General features: G+C 37.0%; 1 protein-coding gene across 1 annotated transcript in view; it reads left to right on the top strand.

The window, feature by feature from the left end:
• ZBBX (zinc finger B-box domain containing) overlaps nt 1–12,273 on the top strand; it is a 116,404-nt gene that overhangs the window by 64,379 nt on the left and 39,752 nt on the right. Inside the window, exon 9 of the mRNA XM_036850855.1 lies at nt 4,843–5,017. Within this exon, the coding sequence (XP_036706750.1) occupies nt 4,843–5,017 (175 nt within the window). The remainder of the gene's footprint in view (nt 1–4,842; nt 5,018–12,273) is intronic.

Genomic DNA, 12,273 nt, shown 5'->3' with positions numbered 1-12,273 from the left:
TGTAGCTGTCCAGTTTTCCCAGCACCACTTATTGAAGAGACTGTCTTTTCTCCATTGTATATCTTTGCCTCCTTTGTCATAGATTAGTTGACCATAGGTGCGTGGGTTAATCTCTGGGCTTTCTATCTTGTTCCATTGATCTATGTTTCTGTTTTTGTGCCAGTACCATATTGTCTTGATTACTGTAGCTTTGTAGTATAGTCTGAAGTCAGGGAGTCTGATTCCTCCAGCTCCATTTTTTTGCCTCAAGACTGCTTTGGCTATTCGGGGTCTTTTGTGTCTCCATACAAATTTTAAGATGATTTGTTCTAGCTCCGTAAAAAATGCCATTGGTAATTTGATAGGGATTGCATTGAATCTGTAGATTGCTTTGGGTAGTATACTCATTTTCACAATGTTGATTCTTCCAATCCAAGAACATGGTATATCTCTCCATCTGTTGGTATCATCTTTAATTTCTTTCATCAGTGTCTTATAGTTTTCTGCATACAGGTCTTTTGTCTCCCTAGGTAGGTTTATTCCTAGGTATTTTATTCTTTTTGTTGCAATGGTAAATGGGAGTGTTTCCATAATTTCTCTTTCAGATTTTTCATCATTAGTGTATAGGAATGCAAGAGATTTCTGTGCATTCATTTTGTATCCTGCAACTTTACCATATTCATTAATTAGCTCTAGCAGTTTTCTGGTGGCAGTTTTAGGATTCTCTATGTATAGTATCATGTCATCCGCAAACAGTGACAGTTTTACTTCTTCTTTTCCAATTTGTATTCCTTTTATTTCTTTTTCTTCTCTGATTGCCGTGGCTAGGACTTCCAGAACTATGTTGAATAATAGTGGTGAGAGTGGACATCCTTGTCTCGTTCCTGATCTTAGAGGAAATGCTTTCAGTTTTTCACCATTAAGAATGATGTTTGCTGTGGGTTTGTCATATATGGCCTTTATTATGTTGAGGTAGGTTCCCTCTATGCCCACTTTCTGGAGAGTTTTTATCATAAATGGGTGTTGAATTTTGTCAAAAGCTTTTTCTGCATCTATTGAGATGATCATATGGTTTTTATTCTTCAATTTGTTAATATGGTGTATCACATTGATTGATTTGCGTATATTGAAGAATCCTTGCATCCCTGGGATAAATCCCACTTGATCGTGGTGTATGATCCTTTTAATGTATTGTTGGATTCTGTTTGCTAGTATTTTGTTGAGGATTTTTGCATCTATATTCATCAGTGATATTGGTCTGTAATTTTCTTTTTTTGTAGTGTGTTTGTCTGGTTTTGGTATCAGGGTGATGGTGGCCTCATAGAATGAGTTTGGGAGTGTTCCTTCCTCTGCAATTTTTTGGAAGAGTTTGAGAAGGATGCGTGTTAGCTCTTCTCTAAATGTTTGATAGAATTCACCTGTGAAGCCATCTGGTCCTGGACTTTTGTTTGTTGGAAGATTTTTAATCACAGTTTCAATTTCATTACTTGTGATTGGTCTGTTCATATTTTCTGTTTCTTCCTGATTCAGTCTTGGAAGGTTATACCTTTCTAAGAATTTGTCTATTTCTTCCAGGTTGTCCATTTTATTGGCATAAAGTTGCTTGTAGTAGTCTCTTAGAATGCTTTGTATTTCTGCGGTGTCTGTTGTAACTTCTCCTTTTTCATTTCTGATTTTATTGATTTGAGTCCTCTCCCTCTTTTTCTTGATGAGTCTGGCTAATGGCTTATCAATTTTGTTTATCTTCTCAAAGAACCAACTTTTAGTTTTATTGATCTTTGCTATTGTTTTCTTTGTTTCTATTTCATTTATTTCTGCTCTGATCTTTATGATTTCTTTCCTTCTGCTAACTTTGGGTTTTGTTTGTTCTTCTTTCTCTAGTTTCTTTAGGTGTAAGGTTAGATTGTTTACTTGAGATTTTTCTTGTTTCTTTAGGTAGGCTTGTATAGCTATAAACTTCCCTCTTAGAACCGCTTTTGCTGCATCCCATAGGTTTTGGGTCGTCGTGTTTTCATTGTCATTTGTCTCTAGGTATTTTTTTATTTCCTCTTTGATTTCTTCAGTGATCTCTTGGTTATTTAGTAACGTATTGTTTAGCCTCCATGTGTTTGTCTTTTTTACGTTTTTTTCCCTGTAATTCATTTCTAATCTCATAGCGTTGTGGTCAGAAAAGATGCTTGATATAATTTCAATTTTCTTAAATTTACTGAGGCTTGATTTGTGACCCAAGATGTGATCTATCCTGGAGAATGTTCCATGCGCACTTGAGAAGAACGTGTAATCTGCTGTTTTTGTATGGAATGTCCTATATATATCAATTAAATCTATCTGGTCTATTGTGTCATTTAAAGCTTCTGTTTCCTTATTTATTTTCATTTTGGATGATCTGTCCATTGGTGTAAGTGAAGTGTTAAAGTCCCCCACTATTATTGTGTTACTGTCGATTTCCTCTTTTATAGCTGTTAGCAATTGCCTTATGTATTGAGATGCTCCTATGTTGGGTGCATATATATTTATAATTGTTATATCTTCTTCTTGGATTGATCCCTGGATCATTATGTAGTGTCCTTCCTTGTCTCTTGTAACATTCTTTATTTTAAAGTCTATTTTATCTGATATGAGTATAGCTACTCCAGCTTTCTTTTGATTTCCATTTTCATGGAATATCTTTTTCCATCCCCTCACTTTCAGTCTGTATGTGTCCCTAGGTCTAAAGTGGGTCTCTTGTAGACAGCATATATATGGGTCTTGTTTTTGTATCCATTCAGCCAGTCTATGTCTTTTGGTTGGGGCATTTAATCCATTCACGTTTAAGGTAATTATCGATATGTATGTTCCTATGACCATTTTCTTAATTGTTTTGGGTTTGTTTTTGTAGGTCCTTTTCTTCTCTTGTGTTTCCCACTTAGAGAAGTTCCTTTAGCATTTGTTGTAGAGCTGGTTTGGTGGTGCTGAATTCTCTTAGCTTTTGCTTGTCTGTAAAGCTTTTGATTTCTCCATCAAATCTAAATGAGATCCTTGCCGGGTAGAGTAATCTTGGTTGTAGGTTCTTCCCTTTCATCACTTTAAGTATATCATGCCACTCCCTTCTGGCTTGCAGAGTTTCTGCTGAGAAATCAGCTGTTAACCTTATGGGAGTTCCCTTGTATGTTATTTGTCGTTTTTCCCTTGCTGCTTTCAATAATTTTTCTTTATCTTTAATTTTTGCCACTTTGATTACTATGTGTCTCAGCGTGTTTCTCCTTGGGTTTATTCTGTATGGGACTCTCTGCGCTTCCTGGACTTGGGTGGCTATTTCCTTTCCCATGTTAGGGAAGTTTTCGACTATAATCTCTTCAAATATTTTCTCTGGTCCTTTCTCTCTCTCTTCTCCTTCTGGGACCCCTATAATGCAAATGTTGTTGCGTTTAATGTTGTCCCAGAGGTCTCTTAGGCTGTCTTCATTTCTTTTCATTCTTTTTTTTTAGTCTGTTCTGCAGCAGTGAATTCCACCATTCTGTCTTCCAGGTCACTTATCCGTTCTTCTGCCTCAGTTATTCTGCTATTGATTCCTTCTAGTGTAGTTTTCATTTCAGTTATTGTATTGGTGATCTCTGTTTGTTTGTTCTTTAATTCTTCTAGGTCTTTGTTAATCATTTCTTGCATCTTCTCAATCTTTGCCTCCATTCTTATTCCGAGGTCCTGGATCATCTTCACTATCATTATTCTGAATTCTTTTTCTGGAAGGTTGCCTATCTCCACTTCATTTAGTTGTTTTTCTGGGGGTTTTTCTTGTTCCTTCATCTGGTACATAGCCCTCTGCCTTTTCATCTTCTCTATCTTTCTGTAACTGTGGTTTTTGGTCCACAGGCTGCAGGATTGTAGTTTTTCTTGCTTCTGTTGTCTGCCCTCTGGTGGTTGAGGCTATCTAAGAGGCTTGATGGGAGGCTCTGGTGGTGGGTAGAGCTGACCACATTCAGCTAACTTTTAATGAGCACCTACTTTGTGCCAGGCACTACTCTTGGCGCTGAGGAAACAGACAACATTCCTGATCCCATTACATTCTAATGGGGAGAGACCAGCAATAAACAAACATGTAGAGTAAATTCACATGGAGATCAGTTGTTGAGAGAAAAATAAAGCAGATAAGAGATTGGAAAGTCGGGGAGAAAGGGGCTTTGTTTTTAGGGTCATCAGTAGTGTCATCACCTATTCTCTGAGTAGGTGACATTTGAGCCAAGACCAAATTAAATGAGTGGAATGGCTGTGTGAAGATATGAAAAGGGACCATTCCAGGCATTGGATATAGCTTACTCAAGGACCTCGAGTGGAATATGCTTGATGGGTTCCTAGAACTGAAAGAAGATAAGTTTAGCTGGAGCAGGGTGAATGAAGGGGAGAATTAAAGGAAGTGAAGTGAAAGGCAGGGGGGTACAAGGTTGTGTACTGCCTTGTAAGTCCTAGTAGGAACTGAGGGTTTCAGAGAGAGTCATTGGAGGGTTTGGAGCAGAGAAGTGACATCAGATTTACATGTTAAGAAACTGTTCTTTTTGCTGTGGGGAGGTTGCAGGGAGCAGGAGACTGGAGAAGTAGAATTAGATACAAGGCTATCACTGCTTTCCAGGGAAAACACTGGTGGATAACATAATGATAAACTCTCAGTCCTGTAGGTTCTAGTTTTAGTACTTTCTGAAGAGACCGTTTAAAACTGTCTATAGTTTTAAAGAAATCAGTAAAGCACATAAATAAGTACAACTTAAAAACATTCTATTCTAAGTTTAAAAATAATGTGTGATTCACAATGCTCAGTAATTAATGCTACCTGTATTGTAAGATACAGAACATTTAGTAAAGCACACTTAGATACACTGTTAATTGTTTTAGGTAGAACTTTCAACAACAAAAAAAGAAGAATGTGCAAATCCAAGAGATAGGCTCTTGTGTGAAGGGCCATTTGTTGAAGAAGCTTCTGCCCAGTCCTTTCAAGAAGTTCTAAATCAGTGGAGAACTGGACATCATGATGACAATGAGAAACAGAAGATACATGCAGCAAAACCAGGTACTGCTTTGTTTTTTTAAATAAAATGAATGCTTTAAAATAAAGCTTAATTTATTTTATCTCCATTCTCTGTGAATATAAATGCAGTGTTCAGAAACACTGAAACATTGGGATAGTAGTTTGATATAACTCTTCAAAGGAGTAGTCACTCTATGACCATTGGTTTAGTGGTTTAATATTTATAAACCCCTGAATTGAGCATTGGGGATATATTTGCCTTTGTTTCCTACGTAAATTCAGGCTGTCAAATGAATAGAGAATTAGATTCTCTCAGCTCCTTGTCTAGCAGAAAGTTTTGTCAGAACAACTATTCCTTTATTGAACTGTAATTACAACACATAAAACAGGAGGATCTATGAGATGAGAGGAATAGAGAATTTTCTTATATGTGTCTTGAGAAATATATTTCAAGGACTGCTGTGAAGTTCAGGGGGATAATTAATTTGTCTTTTGTTTTTCTTTCTTTTTGAAGAAATATTTGTTTTTATTTTTCCTTGGTAATTTTCACACCCATATTCTAGACATTGAAGATCTGGATGACCGAAGTGTACAGTGTCTTTTCTTTGTTTCCCAGTACCTTTTGAGGGAAATCATACCTTTAGAAGTATTCAATTTATTAATTTTATTACTCAGAATCTTGTTGAGGCTTCCAATTGCTTTTCATTAAAAATAAAATATTAGATAATAAACTTAAATCATGTAACTTAGTTGAAGCATTCAATTTTATGATTTTTATTTCTTTTTTTTTCCAATGAAGGAACTCTCCTGATTAGTCCTCTTTTGTAACATAGTGTAATTCCTAATGTCAAGATATCATACACCTTATTCCCAATTAAAATCTGATTTTTTACTAAATAATGTTCTCTCTTTCAAATATTTTTCCTACATTTATTCATGATACATCAATTTTGTTAATACTTCCAAGACTTTATTTGTATACCCTGTTTTAGTATACAATATATATATGAGCAATATAACTCTCATTGACTATGTTATTTTATGTGCTCTTTTATTTGTGCTTTCACATTTTGATGTATTTTTTACTTTTTACTCTGAAAAGGATTAAGTCTTCTATAGAAATACCTTTTTGATTGTCCACTTTGAAGACATAGTATTTAAAAATAATAGAACTGATGTGTTGTAGCTTTCCTCTATAGGCTGAAGATTGTGGATAAAGATGCTTAAATGGAATTGAACTGCCTGATTTCAAAGGAATCATGGAAACCTGGAATGGTAGAGGCCAGATGTTGGCATATAATTATCAAAGTTATAGTGGAAAAATTACCAAAATAATGGGCAAGGAAGACTAGTAATTAGATTGTTTCAATTCACAGAGATCTGTGGTACTAATTGGAGTACATGAGAATGAACAAGTTTGTATAGACTCCTGTTTTTCCTATCCGAGTAGAAAATTTCCATCCTGATGCACAGAGACCCAACTTGAGCTACCATATTGGGGATTCAGAGTTTATTATAAAGTTCTCAGCCCAAAGCCAGACCACAAATCTGAAGCCCCTTGAGGTAGAGGCTGGGTCCTTTTGCAGGATTTTGTAGTGTGGTCACAGGGTACACTATGAATCTTCCTCTAAGCTTTCACTACAGAACTTATGGCTATTTACCAGGATAAACATGCACTGAGGAAAGGCAATGCCGAGACCTTCAGAGGGGTTATTAGATTCTGGGTCTGAACTGACAGTTAGAGACCCTGGAGACCCTAAGTGCCACCATAATCCACCAGTCAGATTTAGAGATTTATGGAAGTGGAATGATAGATAGACTGTTGTCTTTATTCTGTCTCATAGTGCACTGGGACTGTGGGACCATTATGTGGTTATTTTCCCAGTCTTGATTCTTGGGAACGCATATACTTAGTAACAGGAATAATGCCTATATTGATGGTCTGACCTGTGCCATGAAGGTTGTTATGGTAGTACGTAAGTAGAAGACCCTAGAACTGTCTCCCTTCCTTGCCAATGTCCATGCTAATAAAATACCATGCCAGAAGCAATACCTGGGGATTGCAAAGATTAATGCCAACATCAAAGACCTGAAAGATGCAGGAATACTGCTTTTTATTATATTTCCATTTAACTTACTTATTTGGTACAAAAGCCAATGATCTTGGAAAATGACTACAGATTAAACTTGATCCGATGATGATGATACAGGTCACAGTTGCTTTTCTAGATGTAGTGTCTTTGCTGGAGAAAACCAACACATTCTCCATGGTTGGAGGAGGGAGACAGCTATTGACCTAGCCTAGGGGTTGATTTTTCTGTAAAGTGACAGATAGTAAATATTTTAAGCTTTGAGGGCCATTCAGAAGGGCCATACAACTCTGCCACTGTATCATGAAAGACAGTATATAAACAAACGAGTGTGACTATTTTCTAATAAAACCTTGTTTATGGATACAAGTTTGAATTTTACATAATTTTCACATGTCACAATATATTATCCTTCTTTTGATTTTTTTCAGCCATTAAAATATGTAGAAACCATCCTTAGCTTGAAAGCCATACAAAAGCAGTGGGCCAAATTTGGCCCAAGGGCTATAGTTTACCACTCCTTGACATATCAAATGTATTCTTTTCTATTTCTATTAATAAATATAACCAGAGATAGTTTGATATCATATGGCAGAGGTTACAGTATACCTTCACAGTCTTGCTTCATACCTATATTAACTCTCCAGCTTTCTAGCATTATATAGTCCCAAAGAACCTTGATTGTCTTGCTATTGCACAGAAGATAATGCTTGCCCATTAGATTGATGGCATGATGCTAAGTGGATTTTGTGACCAGGGAGTATCGGTTACAGAATGATTATATTGGTTCCTTTCCATCATGGGTAGGGCAGTAATTTGTCTTCATGGGAAAAGCTACATATTTCAGAAAAGGATTTGCCTTCTCTTCCTGTAGTATATCTGCCAGCAGAAGCTTTATTTGTCACTGTGGTGTCTTACACAATGAGTGTCTTAGATCAAGACACTCATTTTATTATGAAAAAGGTATAGGAATAGGCTCATACTCATGGAATTCACTCATCTTACCATGTGCAGCACCATCCAGCTAGCTTGATAGTTTTGTGGAATGGCCTGCTGAAGGTTCAGTATGGGTTCCAGCTGAGAAACAACATCTTGTGAGTTTGGGGTGCTTTTCCTACAAGGGGCTCTATATTACATGAAACTCCGGCAAAACTTCCATTAAACAGGAAGCTGAGACTACCCACTGCCATTTGGGGCTCATCAACACTGAGTTAATAGTCAGGAAGGGTCACTGTACCGACCATGTTGTTTGAGCACAAGTATGAAGGAACAATTAGATTGTTATCATACAATAAAGAAAAGATAGACTTCATCTGCAAACCATTCAGTGGCATACTTAATTTTTCTGTGTCCAGTAATAATGTTCATTGGAAAAATGTGACAACCCAGTGAAAAGAGGGCTTCTATGGTCTTGAATCTTTTGAGAAAGATTTTAGTCCTCTACCAGGTAAAAGGGGTTGGCAGACAGTAAGGTAAACAGAATGGGTGATGAGAGAAGGAAACTATGGTAAACAAATCAAGGTAGGCTTCAAAACCAGCTACAAAATGAAGAACCATGGCAGCTATGTTTTATATTGAGTAATTGTTTTTTTTTTTTTCTCCTCTCTTTTTCCTGATACCTAATATGACACGTACTACTGGTATCTAACATTTAAATTTAGTTGGGAGTATCACTAAATTGAAATCTCCCTGTGATACATAGTGGCTCTAGAACTTTGTGTTCCCTGTGCTTCAGACATGAGTTAGTTTTGTTTTGTTTTGTTTTCAGAGGAAGAGACAGACAGACAAATGGATGCTTAGATGCAAACTAAGTAGACTCTGTCTCTCCAGATCTGTTCTTTCCCATTTCTGCCCTACTCTGTGCCCCTAGAGGTTGATCTTTAGAGGCTGCATCATGTGAACTCCCTTGTTCTCTGGCTTCTGGTTGGGTTTGACCAGTTGGAGACACTAGCAGAACATTGAAGGGTGAGAAGAAAGAGGTAGAGGTATTCACTCTCCCTCTCCTTTATGTGCTGAGATTTTGCAGTTACTGCTTTGTCTGCATATATCATTAGCTCCACTCATATGACCTTTCATCCACAGCCATTGCTTTCCATGACTACTTACAGCACTTGCCTTACTTTGTCCTCTCAAGCCTAGGGTTGGTAACAGCTCTCCACTATTTTTAGTCTCTGAGTGCTTCAACATCACTTGTTCCCTTAACCTTACCATGATTATAAATTAGTCCCTTCATTTGATCTTCTTCAAATTACCCCTTTGAGTTTTTTCTTTCCTGTCAGGACCCTGACTGATACAGATAATTAAAAAGGGATTTCTAAGAAGCCAAGGTTCAAGTTGAAGTCTAGAAAATGAGTTGGAGAGTGGAGACAAATTAGAATGTACAGAGGCTCCATGATGAAGAGAGCATATTGTGTTAATGGAGCTGAAGGTAGATGTGCACGGCTGGACCTCAGAGAGCAAGGTTGTAGCACAACAAGCTAGAGAGGAATTACATTTAGTGTCTTGGAAAGACAAGGCTACAAACAAGACAAAGAGTGGCATAGATATAGGAGGAAAGTTGGTAAAGTGTATTATCATAAAAACCCATGGAGGACTGTGTTTTTAAGTAAAGAAATGAGGTCAACAGTGTGGTTGCCATGGAGAAATCATTAAGATGAGGACTTCTGTTGATATAATATGTGATTTTATTTTGCCTCAGAGTATTATAAATGTGATTGTTTATGTGCGTGTATATTATATGTATGTGTGTGCAAACATTTTCCTTTCCCTAAGATATTAAGTAGATAAAAAGAACATTTATAAAATTTATATACCTTATGGAGAAAAACAAAACAATAAGAACTTGTTCTCTTCCTCTTCCTTCCCCTCTAAGTGATTATCACTAGCCTGGATTTGTGTTTTTTCATTCCCTTGATTTCCTTGCAGTTTACTGCATGTGTGTATCTCTAAACAATATATTGTTAAATTTGCATGTATTTAAACATTGTGTAAATGGAAAACTAGTATATGTACTCTTTTCCAACTTGTTTAACTTATTCAACATAATTTACTGAGATTTACCCATAAAGATGTGCATAGTTGTATTTCATTCATTTTCGCTGCTTAAGAGTCTTCTGCTTAAAAGTCTTCTTTATGTGATTACACCACTGCTTACCTGTAGAAATGTTGATGTTTGTTTAGGTTGATTCCCATTTGGGGTAGAAAGAGGTAGAGGTACTTACTTTTCCTCTCCTTGATGTGCTGAGATTTTGCAGTGACTGCATTCTCTACTTGTGTTACAGAGCAGCACTTAGATGACCTTTTGTCCACAGCCCTTGCTTTCAATGACTTCTTACAAACTTCTCCAACTTTGTCCTCTCAAGCCTAGGGTGGTAACGGCTTTCCATTATTTTTAGTTGCTGAGTGCTTCAACATCACTTATTCCCTTAGCCCTACCCAGCAAACACTGCTGTTTTGAATATTCTTGCATAAGTCTCCTAGTACACATGTGTACACATTTCTAGGTGTCTATTCCTGAGAGCAGAATAGCTGGGTCATAGGGTGTCTGTGTCTTTAACTATACTAGGTAAACCTGAATTTTTTTACCAAAGTATTTGTGTTAGTTTATATTCCTCTCTGCAGTATATAAATGGTTTGGCTGCTTCCCATTATCACCAACACTTTAACTGTCAGTTTTTAAAAATTTTTTCTTGTCTGATAGACATGAAATTGTATATTTCATTTGTGTACCTCATTACAAATGACACTGAGTATGTTTTCCTGTGTTTCTTGGCCATTAGCTTTGAATTTTCAAGTGTTCTAGTCATTTCTGTTATTGATTTCTAACTTGATTACGTTTTAGTGAACTGTAAAATTTCATTTCCTTCAGTGTGAAAGGCAAATACTTACAATGGCCTAGAAGGTTCAATGTAATCTGAAGTCCCTATCTCTGTGATCTCACTTCCTATTACTCTCTCCCTGGCTTGTTCTGTTTCAGCCACACTGGCCTCCTGGCTGTTCCTTAAACACCTTGGGCAAATTTACCTTAAGACTTTTAAAAGCATTGTCTATTAAGGAAAATACGCATCATCCCTTCAATATGAACAATGGGATGTCTTACACAACTTCACACAAAAGGTAGCTAGGGAACCATTAAACAAGGGAGCAAACCAAAACCTCAGTTCCATAGCTTGTGTGGCATTGTTCAGGGAGACGTGACTCATGAATCCATGCGTTCTAGATTTGTTTTCTGTAAGCAATTTGAAACAAAGCTTATCCTGCTGAATGCATTACATAGCTAAAGACTCTCTTTCTAGAAAATATCATTCATCTGTTTGCCAGAAAGTCTAGTTATTAGCATATTCACAAGCAAATTAACCCAGGCCACCTGCCATCTTTATTTCCTGGGAATGTGCCATTGGTGATGGGAGAAGAGTGAGTCACAGGTCAGCTGCTTCATCTCCTTCCTCCTCATCACCCTTCTAGACTTGGGGGTTATCTCTCAAGCCACAAGTGGCTTTTCTCCATGACCTGGACAGAAAAAAAATTGAGTCCTCATTTTTTTCTCTTTCAGCTTCCTTGCCGGGAAATATTTTGTTTACTTATGAAAAGGAGGACTCACAGTGGAGGCCTCTCCTTTTTTCTATGACTTGCTCTTGTCCTTGACTCCTACTCTTTCAGTTCATGCGTTCTGATGGTGGTTCTCAGAACATCCTCCAGTTGCTTTCTTCAACACTGCTCTACACTTCGGGAAGAATACGAGTGGATGACTTACATTCTTTTGGTTTATTTCTATTGCTGGCATTTGGCTGTTTCTAAAAGCTATTTATTAAAGGCTGCAGTATGAGCTGGGGATTATTCTCTAGTTTCAGTCTATAAAAAAATAGTTGTTTCCCTCTTTACTACTTCTCCATCTTCTCCCACATTTTTCCTCCCGTTGTGGTCATTATGGAGAGAGGGCTAATATCTAGGAGGGTGGAGAGACTAGTAACTCTGTATTTATGCTGCTTTCTTTCCCAGAAATCTCCATCAGTTTTAAATATCTTTGAATGGTGGTTTTAATTTAGTAGTACTTCAGAAATATCTTAAGCATCTGGAAGTAAGTTGCCATGTAGATATAAATTCATGAGGACAGTTGGTGCCATGAGGACAGAGAGTGCCAAAATGGCACTCTCCTCCAGGTGCCATTTTGAGTTATTTATTTTCTGTTTCCCATAATGTGTAAATATT

The sequence above is a fragment of the Balaenoptera musculus genome, chromosome 4, assembly GCF_009873245.2.
Source record: "Balaenoptera musculus isolate JJ_BM4_2016_0621 chromosome 4, mBalMus1.pri.v3, whole genome shotgun sequence".
Classification (NCBI taxonomy): domain Eukaryota; kingdom Metazoa; phylum Chordata; class Mammalia; order Artiodactyla; family Balaenopteridae; genus Balaenoptera; species Balaenoptera musculus.
The sequence above is the reverse complement of the archived record's forward strand: the minus strand, read 5'-3'. Positions and strand labels throughout refer to the sequence as shown.